The 26,110-nt window shown below is 38.1% G+C and overlaps 4 protein-coding genes across 8 annotated transcripts; 1 reads left to right on the forward strand and 3 right to left on the reverse strand.

The window, feature by feature from the left end:
- Positions 1-1,984: 1,984 nt before the first annotated feature.
- On the reverse strand, positions 1,985-7,216 carry LOC135079234 (uncharacterized). 4 transcript variants are annotated; one of them, XM_063973825.1, is made up of 3 exons: positions 6,695-7,216; positions 5,019-5,186; positions 1,985-3,495 (listed from the first exon to the last, which is right to left on the reverse strand). In XM_063973825.1, exons 2-3 carry the CDS (start codon positions 5,057-5,059, stop codon positions 2,508-2,510), a joined length of 1,029 nt encoding a protein of 342 aa, XP_063829895.1. In that variant the 5' UTR covers positions 5,060-5,186; positions 6,695-7,216; the 3' UTR covers positions 1,985-2,507. The 4 variants fall into 4 exon arrangements, 2 of the variants coding, with proteins under 2 accessions (XP_063829895.1, XP_063829894.1); XM_063973824.1 differs by having other exon boundaries at positions 5,879-7,216; XR_010258763.1 differs by lacking the exon at positions 1,985-3,495 and having other exon boundaries at positions 4,832-5,186; positions 6,081-7,216.
- Positions 7,217-8,145: 929 nt separating this feature from the next.
- On the forward strand, positions 8,146-10,751 carry LOC135079240 (serine/arginine-rich splicing factor 5-like). The gene is made up of 2 exons (XM_063973834.1): positions 8,146-8,372; positions 10,315-10,751. Exons 1-2 carry the CDS (start codon positions 8,272-8,274, stop codon positions 10,535-10,537), a joined length of 324 nt encoding a protein of 107 aa, XP_063829904.1. The 5' UTR covers positions 8,146-8,271; the 3' UTR covers positions 10,538-10,751.
- Positions 10,752-12,061: 1,310 nt separating this feature from the next.
- Positions 12,062-13,116, reverse strand: LOC135079082 (retinol dehydrogenase 11-like). Its single transcript, XM_063973691.1, has one exon. It carries the CDS (start codon positions 13,103-13,105, stop codon positions 12,104-12,106), a length of 1,002 nt encoding a protein of 333 aa, XP_063829761.1. The 5' UTR covers positions 13,106-13,116; the 3' UTR covers positions 12,062-12,103.
- A 1,709-nt stretch (positions 13,117-14,825) lies between these two features.
- Positions 14,826-17,717, reverse strand: LOC135079239 (uncharacterized). 2 transcript variants are annotated; one of them, XM_063973833.1, is made up of 7 exons: positions 17,527-17,717; positions 16,735-16,898; positions 16,467-16,655; positions 16,181-16,350; positions 15,847-16,018; positions 15,457-15,553; positions 14,826-14,936 (listed from the first exon to the last, which is right to left on the reverse strand). In XM_063973833.1, the coding sequence occupies exons 3-7, from the start codon at positions 16,546-16,548 to the stop codon at positions 14,903-14,905; spliced, it is 555 nt and encodes a 184-aa protein (XP_063829903.1). In that variant the 5' UTR covers positions 16,549-16,655; positions 16,735-16,898; positions 17,527-17,717; the 3' UTR covers positions 14,826-14,902. The 2 variants fall into 2 exon arrangements, with proteins under 2 accessions (XP_063829903.1, XP_063829902.1); XM_063973832.1 differs by having other exon boundaries at positions 16,735-16,945.
- Positions 17,718-26,110: the final 8,393 nt, after the last annotated feature.

A 26,110-nucleotide genomic window follows, 5' to 3' on the forward strand; every position in this document is an offset into this window, starting at 1 on the left:
CACACTCGCGCGAACGCCTGGTCGTCAATGTGAACACGAGCTCGCGACGTTTCCCGCGCCCGCGCCCGCCCCCGCGCCCGCGCGTACCTACGTGAACAAGCACTTAGACTCGCGCTCGCAGTCGCGGCGGCGGTCATTCTCGCGGTCGCGGTCGCGGTCGCGGTCGCGGTCGCGGCGGCGGTCGCGGTCGCGCTCGCGGCGGTCACGGAGCCGGCGGTCGCGGAGCAACAGGCGCTCGCGCTCTCGAAGCAGAAGATCCAGGTGAGCCAGTCACGTGGTTAACTTTAACCCTTCAGGCAGTGGAAAAGTTCCCACCTTAAATTCAACGTTACACCCTTGTCTTAAGGATTACCCTTACTTCGTTCTGGCTTGTACATAATTACAACATATTACAACTCGCAAGTAGGTTCAGACATATATCGTCGTAATACAAGCTGTTTTGCAACAAAATTTTATAGTCTGATGTGTGCGGTCGTCTGTACCAAAAACCAACTACCCATTGAACAGTGAACATGTTATAATAGTGCAGTGCAAGACATAATAGGCTCCGCTTTTTAGTCCCCTGGCTTATGAGTTTATTTCTAATAGTTAGTAGTTCTCTCGATCAATTTAAATATAAACCACCGTCTTTTGTTAACACAAAATGTCTTGCGTACGAAGACCTACTTAATAACAAATTCGAAAAGCAATGCTCTTTGACCCAAACTGAACACGTAAAAAACATTTAAAAAATTTACATAATATGCTACATACGCCAGGTCAAAGAATAAGCTTGCTTTATAGTATCAGTTGACATCATTTCGGCTTTTATTGGCAAATATACGTACCATCCCTATATGGTTGACATTCCACTAGCTCGCACTAAGCGTTTCGATGACTCTTATAATGCGAACAGATAGGGACTGGAATTCGCTGCCTGCTGCTGTCTTTCCCGAAGACTATAATCCGGGCCTTTTCAAGGCGAGTGTGAATAGGCACTTATAGGGCAGATATGTACCATCCTAAACTGCATCCCACATCCCACTTAACACCAGGTGCGATTGTGGTCAAATACCTGCCTTGTTATGCATAAAAAAAAAACATTAAGATTGCGTTTTGACAGCTCATACAAATTCGTCAGTAGATACACAGGTAGTGTCAAACTGTCAACTACCATATTCCCTTACATGTCTGGACCAAGTTACGGCGGAATATTACGCCCGCCTACTAAATACGCACTGACATCCTAAAATAAACATTTATCAGAATACAGCACTTAAGAAGAAATAAGAACAAGTAAACAGTAATTAATTTATAACTCAGTTTTGCTGCTGATACTCTGTCACAATTTAAAATAATAATCAACAATTCCTCCTTGTAGCTGATAAAAAAAAGTTAAATAACAATAGTTTTCCATTTTTTGCCTAACCTCAACACACTGTCACACCTCTAGACCCCTGACCTCGTCTGGGCTATGTCTCAAAATACTTACATGACGCGTAAGGTTTTTAATAGACACCGTAAGGCCCAGAACAGACGGTGAAACGCAACTGCAACGAAACTGCAACTGCTAGTTACTTTTGAGTTGCTTGCATCTAAGTTTCTGCCATAGCGTCCGTTGAGAGACCACACATGATGCGACCAGTTTGATACTTTTAGTTTCAGTTTCATTCATCAGAATCATCAGAAAGTTGCAGTTTCGTTGCAGTTGCGTTTCACCGTCTGTTCTGGGCATAAGTGATGTTCATTATAAATTGTAGTTGCAGCTTCCAGTTAGCGTTTCAAGTGGTGGATGTGCGTTTTTCTTTTGATGCGGATTTCGGCACGCGTGCGTGTAGTCCGCATAATAAGAAATAATTAAATGCGAGCAGTCCGCATTGCGGACCAGATCCGCACGCGTGGCGAAATCCGCAACACAGGAAAAAGGCACAAAAGCTGGGAATGGCTTTTGCGTTCACCAGTTCGCGCCACCAGCGAGTGAGGTGTTCGTGGAACATACAAATAACAAGATTTTGTACTTTAATCTTGACTTTTATTTATAAAAACACAATATTTACAAAAACCAGTACGAGTTGGTGAGAGTGTGATGAGGAAGAGAGATATAAAATTTAGTGTTGCCAACATTAACCATAAAAATAAGGCATAGACACATTAGACACATTCAGTATGAAATTAAGCCGTGTTTACATCTACGGATGTGGACATTCTCCCGGGCAAAAGGTTACAAAAATAGCTATGCAGTTACATTAATAGTTATGCAGTTACGTTAATAGTTATGCAGTTACAGTAATAGTCATGAAGTTACATTAGTAATGACTTGCATGATACAATTGAAGTTATATCTTAATTAAATCTTTATTCTTAAGTTTAAGTAACACCCTATACATATTACTACTTAGTTATCACAGTTTACAGACTCAAAATTGCCATAAATATTTAATAAAATTCGCATGTCATAACTACAAGTTAACATTTGCTTAAAAACCTATGGTTAAAAATTATTTAACAGTTTTAAAATGGCTTGTTACTTAATAATCTATGGGAAGGATACACATTTTATTAATAGACCTACGGGTTAGACCAGTAGCGGTTTTGAGCTCCGCGACCCTTACCCTCCCATCGCTTCCCCGAAACACCCGCGTCACTCGCGCCATGGGCCACTGCAGCGGGGGAACGTTGTCTCCTTTTAGTAAAACTAAACTGCCTTCTTCCACATCTGGTAACTGTTTGCTCCACTTGTTTCTAACATTTAGCTGCGATAAATATTGGCTGTACCAGGCTTTCCAAAAATGTTGCTTGACCTGAGTACAGCGCCTCCAGAATCTTAGTCTATTTAGAGGGATATCGGTTAGATCCGGCTCAGGGATACATATGAGTGGACGACCAGTCAGGAAGTGTCCTGGGGTTAGGGCTGTTAGGTCTGCAGGGTCGCTTGAAAGCGGCGTGAGGGGCCTGGAATTCAGGATACCCTCTATTTCGGATAAAATAGTGGTCAATTCTTCGTACGTGAATTTATTCTCCCCCACCACTCTTTTGAAATGGAACTTAAAACTCTTAACGGCGGCCTCCCAGAGGCCTCCGTGGTTGGGGGAGTAGGAGGGGATGTAGCGAAAGGTTATTCCTTTCTCTACAGCAGCCACACTCACTTGAGATTGATGCTTTTTGGAATTGACTAATTTATACAAGTCGTGGAGCACGTTGTCGGCTCCTTTAAACGTTTGTGCATTATCGCAATTAATAATGGCGGGAATACCGCGTCTGCCAATGAATCTTTTTAAGGCTGCTAAGAATGTTTGAGTTGTCATGTCTGAAACTAGCTCAAGGTGGACAGCCTTAGTGGCGAAGCAAACAATTACCAGTGTGTAGCCTTTGGTGACAACGGCCCTCCGCATGCCCGATTGTTTTACTTGAAACGGACCACAGAAGTCGATTCCAACTTTGTCGAACGGGTGGCTCTCGGTGACGCGATCGGAGGGCAGGGATCCCATAAACTGGCTGGCTGCTTGAGCCTTAAACCTGTAACATTTTAAGCACTTGTTAATAATTTTCTTTACTTCGCGACCGGCGCTAATGATCCAATACTTAAGTTTCAGACTACTTAATACGAGGGTGATACCAGCATGCATTAATACACAGTGTTCATTTTGAATAATTGAATTCGTGACATGACACTTATTGGGCAAAATAATCGGATGCTTTTGCGTGTATGGCACTGGGGCGTTTTGCAACCGGCCACCAACCCTCATTATGCCATTTCCATCTATGAATGGAGCCAAGGCTTTTAAATTAGATTTTATTGGCAAATTATTTTTTATTTTTGATATTTCCGAAGGAAAATACAAGCCTTGCGTTATAGAAATTATCCTGTATTGAGCATTTAACAATTCTTTTACAGTCAAATTTCCTTTAATTTTATTATGTTTATTTAAACAATTGAATTTAAACCTTAATATCCAAGCTACAATTCTTTGCATAGTGAACCATGAAGAATATTTTTCAAACAATTGTGGTTCTTGTGTCACAACCAAACAAGCTGCTTGCTCGCTCTCGGCAGGTCCCCTCTCGCAAAGTAAGTGGTTGCATGAAGCCAATGATGGTGAAGGCTCATACTCCAGTGAGTCAAGTTGAGGAGGCCCATGCCACCATAAGGTGTTCGATGGCAGGTCTTGGGGATTGCAGCCTCGAGACAAGCAATCAGCTGGATTGGAAGCTCCATCTATGTGAAACCATTTACATTCTGTAGTACTTGAATTTATTAAATTTATTCTGTTTTTGACATAAGCCGGTATATTATTTCTGCTAGACTTCAACCAACACAGAACAACTTGGGAGTCAGAAAATAAATGTACAGCATTGAAGTTAATTTTAGCATAGATTGCTTTGACTTTGCAATACAGTTTGGCTAGCAACACTGCACCATTTAACTCTAGCTTAGGTATAGTCAAGGCGTTTTTTACTGGAGCAATTCTAGACTTTGAACACAAAAGTGTTGTGGTTACTTTGCTGCCTTGAATAACCCTTATATATATGCAGCAGCCGTAGGCGACGCTAGAAGCGTCACAATATCCTAGCAATTGTATTACCTGCGCATTATTTATATTTATGTTTCTTTGTACAGAAATTGTAGGCACTTGTTCTAGCTGTTCATAGAATGTTAACCAGGCCTTAAGCAATGACATTGGTATGGGCGAGTCCCACTCGAGATTCTCCTTCCACACTTTTTGTAGAAATTCCTTTGCTCGAACTATTATTGGCCCAGCGAGCCCTAAGGGGTCAAAGAAAGAGCCTATGACACTCAAAATGGACCTTTTATTCCAGGACTGCACCTGCTTTATAGGACATGATACTTTAAAAACATCATCTCTAACATTGAATGAGACCCCTAAAGCTTTCATTGAGAGGTCCTCATTACCGAGCTCATGCTCTTCGAAATGCTGCTTGTCAGCTGGTATGCCAGCCAGTAATTGGTCATCATTTGCAGCCCATTTATGCAGCTGCAGATTGGCACGTCCTAGCAGGTCTATAAATTGATCTCTTACCTCAAGAGCTTCATCGATGGTCTGTGCTCCAAAAAGAGCATCGTCAACGTACATAGCTGTCCGGATGACCTCAGCAGCCAGCGGCATATTGCTCCCAAACCGGTCTGCTAACTCCTGGAGACATCTGGTGGCCAGGTAGCTTGAGCTCTTGAGTCCATAGGTGACTGTCTGTAATTGCAGAATAATTCTTTGATTATTTTCATCTTTCCATAATATATTTTGTAGATGCCTAAATGATGGATCAATTTTTATAGCTCTGTACATATGCCTGATATCCGTTAACATTACATACTTGAATGACCTGAATAAAATCAGAATGTCAAAGAGATCTTTTTGAACCTTAGGGCCATTTAGCAAAACATCATTTAAACTTTGATGCTGCGAACTAGCTTTTGTGTTACCATTAAAAACAACTCTTACTTTATTGGTCTTTTTATCGTTCCTTATGACTGGCAAGTGTTGCATGAAATATGCATTTTTTAAATTTGACTGGCACAGTGGGATGACCTTTGCATGACCCATTTCTATGTATTTATTCATGAAGTCATTATAATTTCTATTTAATTGATCATCTTTGGCTAACCTTTTTTCGATGGCATTTAATGTTTTTGATGCTATAGGAAATGTATTTCCTAGGTCTAGCTGATCTACGGGGACTTTGAGCGGGAGGGACACCTGAAACTCGCTGGTGAGCTGTACCGAGCTTTTAAACTCGGCTTCGCAGGCATCCTGCTTTGCTGTAACCTCCAATTTCGTTTCAGGGACCATTTCAGTCTCCCAAAACTTTTGTAGGAGGTGATCAACATTGTTGTCACATATAGCATGCAAGGTGACATGGTGACTGGATGCACAAAACTCACTATTGTTTACTTCACCTGACAATATTGAACCAAACTGGGTATCAATAAGATACAAATTACTATTTTGCAGCTTGATTTTGCGAGGCAGCAATATTTGGAAGAATATGTCCGCTGACAGCAGAAATGAAATGTCTCCCGGAGTGTCAAAGTCACTATCTGCAAGCACCACAGAGTCTGGCAGCTGTATATTTTGCCAGCTTACTTGTTGCTGTGGCAGCTTGGTTGTAATTTGGTCCACTATGGAACAATTAACTTGGCACTTATAATTATTTTGAAGTGACACAAATTCAGCATTGACAGCTTTTGAGGTTGTTTTGTTTTGTTTCCCCAAGGCTGTGATATTTAAATTGCTATCAATTAGCGGTAATTGCAATGCTTTTGCTAAGTCAGCTGTCATAAATGACACTTGGCTGCCACTGTCAACTAGTCCCCGGACTACTTTGTGTGATTTGCCATCCCGGCAGAGCACTTTGGCCTTGATGGTGGGCAGCAATATTGTGCTAACATTAGAATTACTGTGCATTGATACTTTTTCATTGCAGTGCAAGAGAGTATTATGCGATTTGTCCTTGCACTGTTCACATTTGAAGTGAAATTTACATTTATTTGTGTGAGAATTGAAACATATTTTGCATAAATTATTTTGTGAAATGAAATTGAGCCTTTCCTCTGGTGAGATGGCTAGAAATTTGTCACATTTGAATAATCTATGTGTTTGCTCACTACAATATTTGCAAGACCACGACTGTGTGGCAGTTTTGCTTGCATAGTTTGACACTTTAGTTTTGTAAGTGTTATTATTATTGTTGCTCTTACCTTCACTTCTTTGGCTCTCCTCGAAGCTGCTAGCTCTCCGCTCCACAAAAGCGAAGAAGTCATCCAGTAGGGGCAGCTTTGTGGTGTCACGCTCCGAATGATAGGCTCTGCAAGTAAACTGGTCGACCTTTCGCAACAAAATGGGTAAAACTATCATGTCCCAGCTGTCGGTCGGTTGTCCTAATGTTTTCAGTGCACCTAAGTGCTGGCGAGCATGTGACACTAACTCTCTTAAGTTGGTAGCCGCTCCCTTTACTAGTGGATTGAAGTCTAGCAGCTCTTGTACATGGTTAGTGATAATAAGAAACTTATTGTCATATCTATTTCTCAACAATTCAAGAGCTTTTCCATATGAGTCCCCGGTGACGGGTAATCCTTCGATTAATGACAATGGCTCACCTTTTAAGTATTTTCTAAGATAGAAAAGCTTTTGAATTGCGGCTAATTTAGAATTATTATCTATCACTGCACTAAAGAGTTCGATGAACGAGTGGTATTTTGTGTAGTCCTTGCCGTCAAACGCAGGAATGCCTATTTCTGGCAGCCTCACACTGGTAGCGCACGCGTCTGTAGACTGCTGCGCGCCCGATGCTGGAGCCGGCGACGGCGGCTGCGGCGCCAGTAGGCCTCGAAGGCTCGCCACGATCGCCAAATACCGGTCCTCGAACGCGTCGTTTCCGAAATAGTCTTCATCAAGGGTGTCGTCCAAAGTACTTAATTCGATCAGTAGCTGCTCATGCCTTGGCAGCACCTCCTGCAGTTGTTGTAGCCGCGCAGATACCACGTCCTTGTTGATTGGCGATTCCAATGTGCGGATAAAATTTTCTGCCTTTGTCAACGACGCTTTACACTGTGCGATTTTTCTTATGATACCTTTCCTTGCGTTCTTGTCCACTTCCTTTTCAGCCGAATCGCTATCCATGGTCATGGCGAAAAATGGCAGGGCGTGGTGATATTTTTTCTCGATGCAAAGTAAAGGGAACCAAAATGGCGGCCGGTTATTTTCTTGCAAAGTTGAATAAAATTGTTCACTTTTGGCTACTGCGACTTGCAAATCAATATGGCACAATAGTGTATTGATTGGCCTTCGATTTATTTATTCTTGTGCAAGTGTATGTTCAGCAATATGTAGTGAAATCAGCTTACTTTTCTTGCCGGCCGGCGAAGGCCTGGTTTCGTTGCTCGAAGTTTATTGTCGAAGCTTGTTTATACTGTTTCGGCACCATTTATGTTCGTGGAACATACAAATAACAAGATTTTGTACTTTAATCTTGACTTTTATTTATAAAAACACAATATTTACAAAAACCAGTACGAGTTGGTGAGAGTGTGATGAGGAAGAGAGCGATATAAAATTTAGTGTTGCCAACATTAACCATAAAAATAAGGCATAGACACAACACAGGAAAAAGGCGTTTCAAGTGGTGGATGTGCGTTTTTCTTTTGATGCGGATTTCGGCACGCGTGCGTGTAGTCCGCATAATAAGAAATAATTAAATGCGAGCAGTCCGCATTGCGGACCAGATCCGCACGCGTGGCGAAATCCGCAACACAGGAAAAAGGCACAAAAGCTGGGAATGGCTTTTGCGTTCACCAGTTCGCGCCACCAGCGAGTGAGGCGACCTTATTCTATGGTGGAACCGGAACCTAGTGAGTGCTATTGCGATCCAAATCCGAAGTGAGTGACTAAGAGAGGGAGCCAACTGGCTAGAGCAAATACAGTAGCGCTCACTTAACTCGCATAAACAGAATACAATTTTCCATCTGCATACTTAGGTACTTATTCTTATGCACAACACATCCGGGAATTGTCTGTCTGAAGTAGTAGTATTATTTGCATAACAAGTTGCGCAAATCAAAAGTCCGAAGTTTGAAACATTTTCCTAGGATATATTAATTTGCTCAAAAGTGGCGTAGTAGAAACAGTAAAAAACTGTCAAAGGACAATGGGCAAAATGGTACCCGGCTCCAATAGATATGTGTCTAGTATCGTTTGAAAGGTCTTACCAAGATGAACAACTTTTACTATGACCACCAGCCTCAGATCTGGTTGTGTACGAAGATATATACTTTTTTGCAGAATGGTACCCGGCTCCAAAAGTTATGCTTGTAGTGTCATTTGAAAGGTCTTACCTTGGTAAGACGTCGTCTTGACGAACAACATTTACTATGGCCACCAGCCTCAGATCTGTTTGCGTTCGAAGATAAAGATACTTTTTGTGTAGCCTTAGTATCATACAGTATGAAGGGGGACGCGCTCGGGGCAGGGCACCGACGAGATGGTCGGACGCGGTGAGGAAGACGGTGGGCGGGGTTTGCATCGTGCGGTCCACACAGCTTATGACCGCAGTCTGTGGAGGAACACTATCTGTGGTCGCGATCCTCATCAGTGAGGGACCGAGGAAGAAGAAGAAGAAGTATCATACGTGTCCATCGTATGGTACTTAGGTTATGCTAGGCAGGAAGGGTTTACTGCTCCAGCATACTTCCTTAACTCTATAATTATATTGATGGGGATAATTGTGAAATAAATATTTTTATTTAAAGAAGTACTACCCCCCTTATTAATAAAAAGTTACACCTAGGAAGAACCTTGGATTAAAATGACATTTCCATACCAAATGACAATTTAAGCCAGAGTTCAACTAGGGTGTAACTTTTATTAATAAAGGGGTTAAAGTTTTATTACTTCTTAAGGGTTTTATTATGAGTTGCTAAAGCGAATAAACCCACAAGACCCAATAAGTCCACCCACAAGATGGACCGACGACCTCATAAAGGTAGCGGGAAGGCGCTGGATGCAGGCCGCCACCAACCGGCCATTGTGGAAATCATTGGGGGAGGCCTATGTTCAACTGGACGTCCTATGGCTAAAATGATCATGATGATGATGATGAAAGCGAATAAAGGGCTAATAGCTTGGGTAGTTCATCGTAGGTATAATCCTTTCCTTTTCAATGATTCTTTTAGTTATACATATTAATAGATTGTAGTCATAATACATACTCGTATACATGGATGATTGTGTTATACTTTCATTATAATACTTAGTGGAATTACTGCTTTCAAAACGTGAATTAGAACTGGCCCCATAGCAGACATTTTCCTACATCTAAATGCCTTTTAAAATATATATTGGTTATGGCTATTGGAGCGGGTACCACTTTCCATACATTTGTGCCCATCATCCTTTAGATAGATAGAACACACTGTATTGTACACCACACTTGACCAGAAAAGAAACAAAGAAATAAGAATAGGAATAAAGATAGGCACAAGTAGGCGGTTTAACGCTATTACACTAAGGCTGGGTTGCTCCATTTTACTTTGACTGTAACAAACGTCAAAAATCTGTCAAACTCAATACAAAATCCACCGGTTATCGTTATAGTTACGGTCAAAGTTTGGTAGTGCAACTCTGCCTAAGACGGGTGGATTGGACCAGACAAGAGTAAATATTAATCTCAGAATAAATAGTTTGTTATTCGACATTTTGACATATTTCCAACTGAAACTGTCAATGTGCCAGTTATGCCAGGAGTTATTCTCAGATAAAAGTTTGGTTGATCGGGTCTAAGATTTAGTTTTATTGCCCTAAGACAAAATTGAAATTGTTTCAGATCGCATCACAGCCGCTCCCGCTCCCGCCGCCGCTCCCGCTCCCGCACTCGCTCGCGATCGCGCCGCCGCTCGCGCAGCAAGTCGCAGGCCGCGCCCGCAGCCGCGCCGGAACCCGCCACCCCTATGGTGCCCCGCGCGCGGTCGAAAAGCTGGTCCTTGCCCCGGGAGGCCGGCAACGGCAAGTCTTGGTCGAAGAGCCCCAAGAGCCCTAAAAACGACTAATAAATGATTGTTGTTGAAAACTTGTCTTATTTCTTTCTTATAGCCCAGAGGTATCAGTGCTTTTAAAACCTCACGCGCCGGAGCCCGCCACCACTATGGTGCCCCGCGCGCGGTCGAAAAGCTGGTCCTTGCCCCGGGAGGCCGGCAACGGCAAGTCTTGGTCGAAGAGCCCCAAGAGCCCTAAAAACGACTAATAAATGATTGTTGTTGAAAACTTGTCTTATTTCTTTCTTATAGCCCAGAGGTATCAGTGCTTTTAAAACCTCACGCGCCGGAGCCCGCCACCACTATGGTGCCCCGCGCGCGGTCGAAAAGCTGGTCCTTGCCCCGGGAGGCCGGCAACGGCAAGTCTTGGTCGAAGAGCCCCAAGAGCCCTAAAAATGACTAATAAATGATTGTTGTTGAAAACTGCTTGTCTTTTAATTGATATAGCCCAGAGGTATCAGTGCTTTTAAAACCTCACGCGCCGGAGCCCGCCACCCCTATGGTGCCCCGCGCGCGGTCGAAAAGCTGGTCCTTGCCCCGGGAGGCCGGCAACGGCAAGTCTTGGTCGAAGAGCCCTAAAAACGACTAATAAATGATTGTTGTTGAAAATTGCTTGTCTTTTATTGATATAGCCCAGAGGTATCAGTGCTTTTAAAACTTCACGCGTCCGAGCCTGCCACCCCTATGGTGCCCCGCGAGCGGTCCAAGGTCCTTGCCGCGGGAGGCCGGCAACCAGTGGCGGGGCAAGACCTAAATTTGATGTGGGCAAGACAGATTTCGCGAGGCCTTGTTCTGTGGCGAACTGAATTATAAAAAAAGTAATAATAAAAAAACAATGAACACTGACAAGTTTTTATTCATAAAAATACAAATTAGATTAATATTAAACAAAAATTTTTTTGAGTCGCGAGGCCCCTTGTACCGCGAGGCCGTAGGCGGTGGCCCACGTCGCCTACGCCTTACGCCGCCACTGCCGGCAACGGCTGTTTTGGTCGAAGAGCCCTAAAAATTACTAATGATTGTTGCTGAAAACTGCTTATCTTTTAATTGATAATATAGCCCAGAGGTATCAGTGCTTTTAAAACCTCCGCGCCCGAGCCCGCCACCCCTATGGTGCCCCGCGCGCGGTCCAAGAGCTGGTCCTTGCCCCGGGAGGCCGGCAACGGCAAGTCTTGGTCGAAGAGCCCCAAGAGCCCTAAAACGACTAATAAATGATTGTTGTTGAAAATTGCTTGTCTTTTAATTGATATAGCCCAGAGGTATCTGTGCGTGGGTTTTAAAACCTCATTTTCTTTGGTTAGTTGGATTTCTAATCAGCCTATCAATATTTATAACTGCCTATTGTGTTGCGTTGCGTAGCCGTGGGTTTATTATTTTTATTTCATTTATTGGTTTATAATTTAAATTCCAACTTAGTGGCAATTAGCATTATTATTGCTCATGGTTATGGTCAAAGAAATAAAAATCCTACATTACTTAGGTTTTATTTTTTTCGTACTTACAAGACTACTTATTTATCACATACCGATTAAGTATCTTTGCAACTTCCGATTGACCAATTGATACACCTAAAATAACTAGTTACTGAATTAAAGCATTAGCATCTAATTGCCGAGTTCTGTCTTCGATTAACGCGATGGTTTTATCCCAGACTCGTTCCGCAAATTCGTCGTTAACCGACCAATTAATGGGTTTTGAGATTTCGCAATCATAGAAATACTGCCCCGACACCTCGGCCAGGTCTGGGGAGCTGGCCGCGTGCACCGACGTCTGGGCGCACTGCTCCGGCGTCTTGCAGAACGTCCCCAGCAGAAAATGCGATACAGCCTTCAAAGGCCCCGGAACCACTTCGTAAATCTCCGTTTTCGCCACCCCGGGGTGGAGCGAGTTGACCGTCACTCCCTTGGGAACGCGTTTCGCCAACGCCTTCGCCGATAACACGTTACACAGCTTCGTATTACTGTACCGGGTCCAAACGTTCACCGGCTTGTTGCCCACCATGTCGTTCGGATCGAACCAGTGCCACATGTGCGCCCCGGACGCCACGAATATTATCCTGCTCGGTCTGGAGCTCACGATCTTGTTCAGCAGCAGGTTAGTCAAATAGACGTGACCGACGTGGTTCACCTGCATCACCTTTTCGATGCCGTCTTCGGTCTTGACTTGCTCGAAGGTCGAGAAGCCGGCGTTGTTGATCAGAATGTCCAAGCGGTCGTAATTCTCGTTGAAGTCGTCGGCGAACCGCTTTATGCTGGAAAATTTGCTGAGATCCAGTGACTTGCACTCTACTTTCTTGTTTCCCGTGGCGGCAATGATCGCCTGCACCGCTGCCTGGGATTTGGAGACGTTGCGGCTCGCGATGACCACCCGAGCCCCGCGCTCGGCGAGAATTTTCGCCGTCTCAAAGCCTATGCCCGTGTTCCCACCGGTGATGACAACAGTTTTACCGTCCAAATTCGATTTGCACGTGCACGTACGCAGGGTTAATACCAAATATATTTTTATTAAAACTAATAAACCGAACAATATTATGAGAAAATAAAAGCATGTTGTAAATAAAGTAATCAAATAATTTAAAACCATGGTGAAGTAAGTGCGGTGGCTTTTCTCAGCTTGAAAACATTCGAAAATTCTTTTATAAGTGTTGAATGGCCAAGTGTGAGTCGAGAAATGTATCTAACGTCAAAGATTAATTCAGTGGTAAAAAACAAGTTACTAAAATGACGGTTATCTTTTGCTTAGTAGTCCAGTAGGTACACTATCCACTGGAGGAGCACAACCCTCTTTAATTTATCAGACCAGAGGTAAATGTAGGGTTTGGTCTATACAGTCCATACTCATCAGACGGGTTGGGGAGGCTTGGTTGGTGCTCACTTAAGTATTTGTCCCTTAGTTACCTCTTAAATCATCCGCAGGGTGTGTGAGTATAGTTTATTAATTTATTGCACGTAAATAGATAGGTACATCGTATATTGTTAGGATCTACCTACTTGCGGAAATCATACAGCCAAAAGTACATTTACCTGTGCGTGTGATAAACAACAAGTTTAGTTTTGCTGGACCGCGGAACTCTAAAAACTTGAGTTCAGAAGGTTAGAAGATGTTCTCAGTGTGTGAACTTGGTATCTAACTGTTTTTTGTAAATAAAGTTAATGTATAAATAGATATCTTTGGACAATATCACACAGCGCCATCTAGCTCTAATTATGCCTGTGATAAGGGTTCTAAGGCTAACGGATTTTAATACATTTTTTACAGTAACACCCAGTATGGTAGGTATACAGGGTGTCTCAGAATGGGTGAGAATGAAATCCATATAGGGGAATTAGCTTTATTTAGTTATTTAATTTTTAGCGTTAAGGCTGACATCACACGGACTGCATCGCAGCTACCGCGCGCGGTCGATATATTTAACTGCATGCAGTTGTACGTTCGATAGTTATGATATTAACTGCACGCGGTCGGCAGCAGTCGAGTGAGTCACACGCAGTTAGTCTTGGAGCCGAAAGCGCGTTGGTTGCGTCAAATACAAATACAAATTCATACAAATAAGTTTATTGTGCATAATGTTACAATTTGTACAAACCGAAAAATAGTTAAATAACTAACTGTATCTCTTTAACTTAAAACCAATTTTAAAGCAATACAATTTTATTAGGAAAATGTAGGTAGGTACAGAAACACAAATCCTTTACCTTCCGTACTAGTACAAGACTGTGTTACGGCCAGGTAATGATAAAATCGTCCTAGGCATAAGGTACATTTTGAAATGCGTGCGTTTGAGTTTAACCTAACGCTGGCGTTAAATATTGCTAACGGTAGAATTAAAAACATTCGGGTGAGATGAACAACTTTGCACAGTATAAGGTGGTATAAGCAAGGCGTAAAGATAAAACAGATAAACAGAAACTTAAACTATTATGAGTCAATCTATTTTTAGGCTAATGAGAGCAGGACATTTTATTATTTCCCAGATAACAATTTAAACTTGAATCTGACTTGCAGTAAGTTTGATGTATCAAAAATGAAGCTTTGTTTCAAATTTGCCATGGCAAGTATATAAACTTGAGGCAAGTTTAAATCAAACTTTCTAGTTTCCGAGCGACAAACTTGCATTAATGTGTTTCTATAAAGTATATGCAAGTTTGCCTTAACAAACTTGCATTATGTCTGCTTCTATAAATTATATGTAAGTTTGCCTTAACAAACTTGCATTATGTCTGCTTCTATAAATAATATGTAAGTTTGCCTTAACAAACTTGCAATGAATATGCATGTTTGACATTAAATAAAACAACAAACATAACATATATTTTTTTATTATTTATACTTTTATCTTATCTTACTTTAAATGAGAAAAAATCGGTTTCATGGTCGCCGCTATTGGTTTTTTTCTTTATTTTGTGTTTCTGCTCTGAAACAAAAAGAAACAAGTATATTTACCACAGGTTAAGACATTATTTTACATTTAATTGTATAAGTTTCTGTACTACTAACAAAATTATGAACTATGTCTGAAATAAATATATTTATAGTAATCCTTAAAAACTACTATAAGGGTAAGGGGTTATTAGTTAAAATTCTGAAAGGAGCACATCTAAAATTTGTAAATCACTAGGTACATAGTATAAAAGAAAGTCGCTGTCTGTCTGTTCCTTGTGTAATAATAATGTAATATATGTATAACTAGCGACCCGCCCCGGATTCGTATGGGGTTCTATTATATAACCTTTCTCATAAATCCCTCTAACTATTGTTGAAAACCGCATCAAAATCCGTTGCATAGTTTTAAAGATTTAAGCATATGTATATAGGAACAGACAGCGACAGCAACTTTGTTTTATACATATGTATAATACATGTACCCGTGTGAAGCCGGGGCGGGTCGCTAGTGTAAAATAAAATACATCTAATGTAAATAAATTAAATCTTACCTTCTTGAAAGTCTAACTTTAGCTTGATTTAGCCAATCACTTATAATTTCTTTTAGACTGTCTTCAGTTACATCTTCGTTGATTTTTCTACATATTTCTGAAAAATAAAATAGAAATAACACTAACAAACACGAATGATTCAGAAAATAATAGTAGTAGGTATATTGAGAGATATACAGGTGTATCTAAATGAATTCATTGGCAACCTTGCAGGGGGAAGCTCAGACCATCATTATGAACAACTTTATTTTCGTGATCAGTTTTTGTATGAAAACAAGAAAAATTGGTCATAGGAAAAGTTCATAATGATGGTCTGAGCCACCCCCTGCAAGGTTGCCTATGAATTCATTTACACCCTGTATAAGTTTGTAATAAAATAAAGGTACTTACGAAAGATTAATTTATAGGTTTCTGTACTCATAAATGACTTTTTATTCAAATTTTTCATCTGTTTCCCAGTTAACGAATACAACTCGGCTACATCATCTAGAATTATTCGTCTCAACATATTAGTCGTAAGGCTTCTTACATTTCTGCCGCCAATACCAGACAAAAATGACATCTGAAATTTAATTAAAGTAGCATTAGAATGTTTTCATAGAATAATAAAATTTGCCCTGTGTTTAAGTATTTAATTTATACATACTATTGCCTGTATTCTTGTTTATTTTTAAATGGTCATCGAAATTATTAAAACTTGCAATGTCTTTACTGGTAGACTTGCCAAAAGTTCTGAAAGACCTGCATTGTCATCTGTTGGTGAAAATGTTTCTTCGGACCTAGCTAACGGTAAATCCAATTTTCTATTGATTTCAGCCATTTGGTTAGCTAGGTCTGACACAATCTGAATCATATGACTCTGCTGTATAGCATATTGCTTGTTTGTAATGCACTCTGTAACAAATAAAAAAACATGGAAAAGTCATAACTAAAACAAGTGAAAATATGAAATTTTGTCGCATTGCATCTTTGACGAGAGAAGCTCATTGCATGTTATAAAAACCTGTTACCTGATTGGCAGTTAACAGCTTTGAGTTGTGTTTGCTTGGCCTCTTTAGAACCGGAGGTGACTGGGTAATTTACAGCAGACATTATGTCCACTGTCACTTCATTTGTAACATCATTTTCTGCTTCGTCTGAGTCCAAATTTCAGGTTTCTTCCGCTTTTTTTAAATGTAATCGTGCTTCGCCATAAGTTTCTGAAATAAATAAAAAAGTCTCACAATAGTAAAATCTAGTTATAACTTAGCAATACAAAAATAAAGAAAATTATTTTACCATAACTTTTAAGTATTTTTATTTGATATTGTGACCATGTTGCTTCAGGTGCAGGCATCTTCTTCAAGTTTGTTTTTGATTTCTTCAGTGCATACATTAGGGTAATAACAAGTGTTGGTATCTTAACCACTTTGATGAAACTATGCCAGGAGCATCATCTTCATCTAAAAATGTAACCAAAAAAAATTTTTTTGATTCCATTATGCAAAGTCTGAAACCAAATAACACTATTAATTATAATTATATTATATAATAATAGATAGGTATGTAGGAGGAAATTTATGTTACCTTTGCTAAGACATAACTAACAATTTTAAGAATTAAACGAGGTAGGATAAAAGTACATGATAAGGTGGATAGGATGTTTAGGGGGTATTTTATATTTACATTTACAATTTTGAAGTGAAGACATGATAATTATTGAAAGGAAAAACTATGACTTTTCCATCAATGTCAGTCACTGTACAGCAATTAATTTATTTTATTTGAGGATATTTGTTAATTTTAGACGTTCTATTTATGTATTATTTTCCAATTGCAGTGCAAGACAGGGTCCACGATGTACATTTACAACTTACAATAACACCTTTCTGTTACACATAGATAATTAGAAATAGATATTGAGTAATATGCATAACTAAACAGGATCGAACATGCAGGAACTATTTAGGGTTAGGAACACTTGGAACACGTTGCCTGGGTTTGAAAGTAGGTAAATAAGGTTTAAGGGATAGATATGAACTACATATTATCATTAATTCTGTTTGTAAAAGTAAAAATAAATGAACTAACCTTTAATCTTCAGCACGTCACGCGTCCAATTCGCACAACAGAAGCGTTTATTAAATAAAACACCGTGCAAAACAAAAAAACTTGTAGGTTCTACGTTCTACCACTGATTTTGTGCACTGCAAAACACAGATTAGAGAGTATGCTGCAAAAGTGCAAAACACTTGGCTGTTTTTTTTCCGGAACCGGAAGTTTTTGTTTTCTTTTTTATGGCTTCGGGCGAGTGACGTTGGCGTATGACCACTAGTGATTATTTGCAGTGTTGCCAGTCGGGTCTTGTCAGAAATTACCAGAAATATAAAAAAATGTAACCTTTTTGAATAAAAAGTAACCTTCATACGGGGGGGGGGGGGGGTGCGGAGCGATTGTGTAAGGTTGTTCATGGATGGTTCATGTTTACCTAAATTCGAAATTTTGACCATTCCATGAAGACCGAAAAGTGACCGGTCGTATAAAACCGTTTCATGGATTTGCGTTTTATTATCAAAAAAACATTTGCTAAAACTCATTATCTTTAACAAATAATAAATCAAATTCATGTTTAAATGCAGTTTATGACATAATTTTTAAATTGTCACTATTAATATTTTTACTGAATAACCTGTAAAAGTTAATTCTACAATTTCTGAAAAATCACCTAAAAGTAACCTTTTCATTAGTGTAACCAATGCAGTTCAAAAGTAACCTAAAAGGTTACAAAAGTAACCGTCTGGCAACACTGATTATTTGCTCCATGCGTATGACAGTTTAACCATAAAGTTAATATTCCTTCGGAAGGAATATTAACTTTATGAGTTTAACGCAAGTTTGTAACAAACAAAAAACAAACTTGATACTTCATCTTTGAAACATAGCGCAAAATGCAAACTTGCTTCAAAATTAAAAAAGCCTTGAAACATCATACCTAAATCAAAAAGCTTACAGCAATATTGCCACAAACTTGATTTGTCATATTTGACGTGACAATCTAATTTCAAATAAAAATCATGTTTGCAGCAAGTTCGCTTGCTATCTGGGTTAGGTAATAAAATAAAATGTTGATACATGTATATTGTTTTACTTTATTATTATGGTTTTTAGTATTTTTGTAGAAAGATGCTAAAAGTTCAGTTAATAATGTTATTTATGGGTCATTCCATAAAAATCTGTATATTTTCGACGTCATTTTGTCCGTAACTTTTTTAAGATACTTTTGAATACTTTATTAGTGTAAATTATAGTTTATTAATAATTATGTTAAATGTCTAAAAGGGCCAGTCATTTTATGCTTTATTTTAGGAGAAATTATAATTTTCAATTTTTTCATACTACATTACTCCTATATGACTTCTAATAAAGTATAAAACTTATAACCTTAACATTTATAAATAAGTTAATATACTTAATGTAGTTGTTTTGTTATTATCACTATATAAAAAACGTCATTCCCTAACTATTAATTCAGTCCCAAGCGCTGTTTAAAGCTAGGGCCTGACGGTCTAGGGACTGATGATTTGGAGTAAAACTTAACACAAATGCAGATTAACTTTATACAGTGTGTCCGGGCTTGTAGTGATCAAACTTTAATGGCGTAATCTATGGACAATTGTATCGATGAAAATACTTCAAATTTGGGGCTTGACCCATTTGTCGCAAAATTACGAGGATTTAAGTTTTTAATTTTTAGTTTTCACCTCTTCCTTCAAAAACAAGTGAATACGTGGGTAACTTAACATTAATAAGCGAATATTTGATATCATGCAATAGTCAATAAAATTAGTTATTAGTAGAAGTAGAAAACGGACACAAGTTTCATACATTTTATGGAAGTAAGAATGGATTGAATTATTTATTTATTTTATTTTATTTATTTTCTTTATTAGGAAAACATACAGCTTATATTATGATACATGTAGAATAAAAATAATAAGTCTTACACAAGCCTATGAGTTTTCACTGATAATTTAAAATTGAAAAGACAGATTCACAATACTTAATTATCTAACTTAAACATTTATAAACCATGTGCAAATCTTATTTGTAAGGTGTATTAATACACATTTTATGCCTTTATTAGACCACGGAACCGCATAGGCATCTCGTGAAATATGTCAACGTGACCATAATCACTGTCATACTTTTTGCAGGCTCTAATGACAAAACAGTTATTTCTATAATTAGTCCTACATAGTGGCGTCATAAAAGTTTTTCCGTGTCTTGCGTTAGGTCTAGAACACCTGAAAGACAACTTACTCAATAAATAGGGCGAGTCAACAATACTATTTATGATTTTATATAAAAGAAATTGATCTCTAAATTCGCGTCTAATGGCCAGGGGCTCAATTTTATCCACGGCTTCGGAATCCTTAAAACGATACCTCAAACGCCTTACAAACTTGTCCTGGATACTCTGCAAGATATTTACGTACTTTGAGTACATAGGGTTCCACACAGTAGAGGCGTATTCTAATTGCGACCGGACGTATGCATTATAGAGAAGTTTTAAGGTGCCAATATTTTTAAAATCAGTGCTTTGTCTAAAGATAAAACCCAACAATTTATATGCCTTAGCAATTATCTTATTGATATGTTGCTCAAAATATAGTCCGCTATCCAAGACAACCCCCAGATCTCGCACCTCATTTACCCTTTTTAATTTTTTCGCATCAAGTTTATAATCGTATTGAATTATTTTTTTCTTTCTACTAAAGGTTATGACATTACACTTATCAACATTTAGGTACAATTTATTGAGAGAACAATATTCACATAAAGTGTTTAAATCTCTTTGCAATTTTTGGCAGTCACTTTCTGACTTTATAACTGAGAATATTTTCGTATCATCTGCATATAGTAATATTTTGGAATTTTGAAAATTAGAAAAAGACATGATTTTTTTCACTTCTTTTTCAGTTATTTTCCAACACAAGAAAAACCAGGTTGTTAAAGTATGTTTTATTTGCATTGTATTATTAGTATTTGAGCTATTCTACAAAACGAATGTAAATTTATTAGTCTACGTCTATTAGTTTCGACGTAATTGTTGAACAAAGATACCTCTTCCCAGCCGGTTTTATAAGATACTTAATACGATGTACCGAAAATAGCCGAAAAACCACACGTAAATACTATTAAATTATATACAATTTCCTATTGTAATCAATAAAGCTACTCAACTAGGGACTGACGAAGTGCCTGGATCAACACATGTTTCCGCAACAACTGCCACGTTTGCACTAATTCAAAAAACGGCTACTGCAAAGCCAGTATGGTCTGAGGATAACTTCGTATCGTACTTTAAACTCAACTAAATGTCATTCACTCTAAATACATATTAAAGCGCAAAATTATAAAATCAGTGCGTGGCGAGGGAATGACGACTTTTTCAACTAAAGAAAATCAAATTATTGTTTATTGAAACCGCAAAATATTAATAGAATTTGGTGTAATATACATTTAAATTGATTATTCGTTAATTAAAACAAAGGAGATAGTTGATGCTTTTATAAATATGGGTTCCAAAACACAAACTTTTGGAGTACGGACATGCCTAGGGAATGACGTTTTGGGTCATTTAAAAGGAATTTAAGATGTTTTAAAAATAGTTTCAAAAAATACAAATGGGTGATGAATAAAGCACATTGCGAGCTGTTTGTTATTTAACAAATTTTTGAATAAAATATTAACAATTATTTCATGTGAAATGTGGCACGGACTAAGAGTTGACATATTTTTGTGGAATGACTGATGATAATTTATCTACATATCTACCTACTTAATTTGTCAAAAAAAAATATATATATTAATATTTTTATGTCTACAAATATGATAAATGCGAAAGGATTTTTGTCACTCTTCCACGCAAAAACCACTATACGGAACGGAACTACTGACTACAACTACAACGGATTTTGATAAAACTCCACAGTATTATCTATACTAATATTATAAAGAGGAAAGATTTGTACCTATTTTTGTATGTTTGTAATGAATAGGCTCAAAACCCACTGAACGGATTTTGATGAAACTTTACAGTATTATTGTTCATAATCCAGAATAACATACAGTGTGAGTCACGTTAAAGTGTACATATGAAAATAGATGAAACTAGACCTATTTTTATCGACAAAAAAGAGGTCAAAAAATTTTTGAGTTTTTTTTTTTAATTTTTTATAGAATTTTTTTTCTTCCAATTACTTATTGTAAAGAAAACGTAATAACTTTTAAACTAAGCGGTAGATCCTGATAAAATAAAAACAGTAATAATGCTAAATAACAGGCGATACTAAAAAAATACATAAAATACACAAAAAAGGCCAACAAATAATAAAAAATGATACTTTTTGAAAAAAAAACTGCTTAAAAATTCGTGTTTTTTTGGTTATTTGATAAATTTCTCCAAAAAATGCCCCTATAACCGGTGGTTTTTATTGCTTTTTATTGTTCTCTATCGTATTATCTTTGTAAAACCAAAAATCGCATGCCTCTATCCCTTTCACAACATTTGCTATGATCGTTTCCTTATATACGGTATATGGCCTCCTATTTGAATCATTATTTCGGGGTAAAGAATGTTGTTTCAGTATAATTTCTATGACAAATAATTGTCGGACGGAGAGGACCTGGAATTCCTTATAAAGCTCTGCTGTAGGATATCTTATGTGCTTGAACAGAATAACTTTCAAAATGGCTCTCTGAGCTCTCTCTATCTTTAATAATGTTGTTTTAAGTGAGCCACCCCACGCTGTTATGCCATAAGAAAGTAATGATTGACATAAACTATAGTATACAATCTTATTTATATTCTCATTTCCAGGTGCCTTAATTTTTTAAAAACCGGTATTAATTTACGCACACGACCCTTCGAATTGTCTATATGCTCCTTCCAGTTCAGATTCTTATCAATAAAAATACCCAAGTACTTAATACTAGAAGCCCGATAGTAGTGTAGCAGTTACAATTTGCATCATCTGTGCAAGTATGTGCTTTCAGAGTAAAATTTAATGAATCTTGTGAAGACTTAATCGAAAACATAATGTATTTCGTTTTCATCAAATTCAGCGTTAGTAAATTATTATTCAGTAAGCTTATTATATTCCTCATACCTCTCTCAGCCTCCGTCTTCACACCATCCCATGTCCTATCAGTAAAAAGCAGAACTGTGTCGTCTGCATATGTGATTATTTTACAGTTTACTAGGTTTGCACTACAGATATTGTTGAATAGACTAAAAAGAGTGTGGGTCCAAGTATGGAGCCCTGGGGAACACCATAGTTTATGGGTTGCAATGAACTGAGAGCGTTACCAACCTTAGTGGACTGAGTTCTATCAGACAAGTAATCCCTGAACAGATCCAGCGGTAGGCCCCTAACACCGATTTCTTCCAATTTGCAGAGTAGCAATGGTATTGAAAAAGTGTCAAAAGCCTTGGCCAAGTCCAGAAACACACCGAGGCATTTCAACTTCTTATCCAAACTCTCTACTACATGAGAAACTAGGTCATCAATTGCATCACCTGTAGATTTATTTTGTCTAAACCCAAATTGGTTTGCAGACAGCAGGTTATTTGATTCTAAGTATTGAATAAGACGACCTTTTCCAGAATTTTGGCCAGTGTGGGCAGCAATGATATAGGGCGATAATTTGATATATCATGCTTATCCCCCTGTTTGAAAATTGGGATAACGACAGATTTTTTAAGAGCTTTAGGAAACAGTCCCGAGGAGATACTGAGATTGCAAATGTGAGTTATTGGCATAAGTAACAATCCAGAGAATTTCTTTAAGAAGTTTGCTGAGAGACTATCCCAACCAGTCGATGATGTATTTTTTCAGTTGCTAAAAGTACAAAAGAATCCCTTGGACTGTTTTCATATTTATATTGTCTTGTCAAATCTTCCTGTGTTGTGTTTGATTTCCGCAAGATCTGCTCGGCTAGTTTGCTACCTACACCTACAAAAAAGTTGTTAATGTGAGTCAAGGAATCCTCAGGAGTATCCTTCATTTTGAGCAGATTTGATTTATCAATTTTATTGCTGGATCTATTCAAGGAACAAGCTCGTTTTATTGTTGCCCAAGTTTTTTTAACATCTTTTTGATTTTATTCTAATTCCGAAATATCATGAGCTTTCTTAAGATTATGCAATATGTTGGTGCAGTAATTTCTGTAGCGTTTATATGTTATATGTAGATTTACGTCATTGGGATATTTTTTATGTCTCTGGTGCAGGGCATCTCTGAATTTTACACACCGCAAGAGACCCGGCGTCATCCAGGGTTTAACAATATTTTTTCTATTTGGCTGTCTAAAACTAAAAGAAGATTCCTTTATAATCCCATTCATCTGAGCAATGAAGGTTTCAGTGGCAATGTTTACGTCAGTGATCTCACAAAAACTATTCCAATCAACCTGTTCTAATAAATGTGAAGCCTTAAGATCGTCAATCTTTGTATACACTAAACTTGCCTTCCTGAGAGTATTATTGAAAGTAGATGATATTTCAACAAACACCGTATTATGATCTGTGATCGAGGAGGAACAAACCAAGGTTAGAATTTTGTCATTTAGATTTAACAAAGGAGTGATCAAGACATCTGTCTTCACGAGTTGGCAAGATGTGGCTAGGCATCAGCCCATGCATCGCAAGGAGATCCATGTATTCGTCTGATCTATGATCATTATTAGATTTACTAATGTCGATATTGATATCTCCAATCAATCATAAAGATGTTTGGAACGTGTTTTATGTTGTGTAGCAATAAATCAATGGAATTTTGAAAATTTATTGTAGAAGTAAATGATGGCGATCTATACACGCAAACAAAAGAGTAGTTATTACCAAGTTGTACCACCAAACAATCAGCCTCATCTATCATTGGTTCATACACAGATACGTCCTGCAGATTTTGCCGAATATATACTACGACACCACTATTTTGATTTATATGCCTAGTAGTAGAGTAGCAGTTATAACTTTTCATATCCGGGATAAGATCAGAGTTTTGAAGCCAACATTCCGTCAAAACAATAACATCACATTCAATTTCGCTCCTAGCCAGAATTTTTTTTATTTATACTCCTGATGTTCTGTGTAATTATTTTAAGTGAGGTATTTGATTCAGTCATATGCAATTGAAAAGCACTCGGATCACCAACTAAAGCTGATTTACCAACATTGATTTTGTCAATGTCAGTAGCAAATTCATTAATGTGACTATCCATATTTTAAACAGAGATATTCTTGTATTGGATTTAATTGGTGATCAGTAGTTAGCAAAGAATTGGACCGCGAAATGACTGTTTATATTTTTGTATGAGTTTTTAATATTATGTGTGCAAAGTTGGTTATAAGATACATAATAAATATCCTGCTACTAGCCTTAATTTGACTCAATTTATAAGGATAACTAAGGTTACATACTATTATTACATAAAGAAATGATTTCCCAGGTAACAAACAAAACAATAAAAATAATGAAAACTAAGAAGTGCTGTATGAGACGGCTTTTCTGGCTTACTAGTCATGTAGAACGTAGGGCTTCTACTTGGGCGCATGACCTCAGCACCACCGCAGGCTCACCATCAGATTTTCGGATAAGGACATTTCCACGAGAGGTCCAGCAATACTTGTAGTTTCCATCCTTTACAAGAACACGAGCAGCAGCTAGAATTTTTTTGTTGAGTGGGGTCAGCGCTTCAGATAAATGGTTTGAAAAATGAATTTCGACACCGACTTCTTTATTTCTTTAATAAAAAGTAAAGTCAGCATGTTATGGAATTATAAAACTCAGGTATTAGTAACAAAATAAAGCGCAATAATGATTGGGCTTAATGCGTATGCGAATCAATGATACCAAATTTTGCAGAAAAGAATAATAAGGAAAGTAATGCAATTGGTAAGTTTACAACTAAAAATTGTATAAAAACTTTTAATTTTTACTTATACATGGTGCAAAAACAACTATGAGCAATATTTTGCAGGGCTTAAGAGCTTCAAATTGTGATAGTAAACAACTTGTTTAAAAAACGTGGGGCAAAATATGAAAAATATTTGGACCTCCCATACAAAGTTCATGATAGTTTTTATATTTTGAACCTTGTCTCTTTGACAAAGTCAGCAGACAACTGCATGCAGTTGAATATAGCGACTGCGTGCGGTTGTTGTGGTGCAGTCCGTGTGATGTGAGCCTAAGAGTTGTTGTATCCAAACTTATTTGAGAATGATAATTAACTAGAAAAAATCGAACTGCCTAAGGCGGGAATTGAACCCACGAACTTTCGCTTGCCGTTCGACTGCTCTTCCAACTGAGCTACTTAGACACTGAATTCAATTCATCGTGGGTTCATTTCCCGCCTTAGGCAGTTTGATTTTTCCAAGTTATTTATATTTAAAACTAGCTGACCCGGCGAACTCTGTTCCGCCTTAAAGGCAATAAATTAGCAAATCTTTCCTTATTTGCTCACTGTTTAGACCTACCCTGGACTACGACAAACATTTTAACACCAAAATCAGCTCAATCGGCCCAGCCGTTCTCGAGTTTTAATCAGACTTACGAACATCAATTCATTTTTATATAATTATATAAAAGATTAGCTTTATTTAGTCTGT

The sequence above is a fragment of the Ostrinia nubilalis genome, chromosome 16, assembly GCF_963855985.1.
Source record: "Ostrinia nubilalis chromosome 16, ilOstNubi1.1, whole genome shotgun sequence".
In the NCBI taxonomy this organism is placed as follows: Eukaryota; Metazoa; Arthropoda; class Insecta; order Lepidoptera; family Crambidae; genus Ostrinia; species Ostrinia nubilalis.

Excerpts from the sequence above, each read along its gene's own strand:
- LOC135079234 (XM_063973825.1), bottom strand. The coding sequence starts at position 5,059 with ATGCTCTTTTTGGAGCACAGACCATCGATGAAGCTCTTGAG. Across the intron at positions 3,496-5,018 it reads CCATCGATGAAGCTCTTGAG|GTTTAAGGCTCAAGCAGCCA; the intron begins GTAAGAGATCAA and ends AAAATGTTACAG.
- LOC135079240 (XM_063973834.1), top strand. The coding sequence starts at position 8,272 with ATGGCTTTTGCGTTCACCAGTTCGCGCCACCAGCGAGTGAGGCGACCT. Across the intron at positions 8,373-10,314 it reads TATTGCGATCCAAATCCGAA|ATCGCATCACAGCCGCTCCC; the intron begins GTGAGTGACTAA and ends AAATTGTTTCAG.
- LOC135079082 (XM_063973691.1), bottom strand. The coding sequence starts at position 13,105 with ATGGTTTTAAATTATTTGATTACTTTATTTACAACATGCTTTTATTTT.
- LOC135079239 (XM_063973833.1), bottom strand. The coding sequence starts at position 16,548 with ATGTCTGCTGTAAATTACCCAGTCACCTCCGGTTCTAAAGAGGCCAAG. Across the intron at positions 16,351-16,466 it reads AGCTGTTAACTGCCAATCAG|AGTGCATTACAAACAAGCAA; the intron begins GTAACAGGTTTT and ends TATTTGTTACAG. Across the intron at positions 16,019-16,180 it reads CAGGTCTTTCAGAACTTTTG|ATGTCATTTTTGTCTGGTAT; the intron begins GCAAGTCTACCA and ends ATTAAATTTCAG.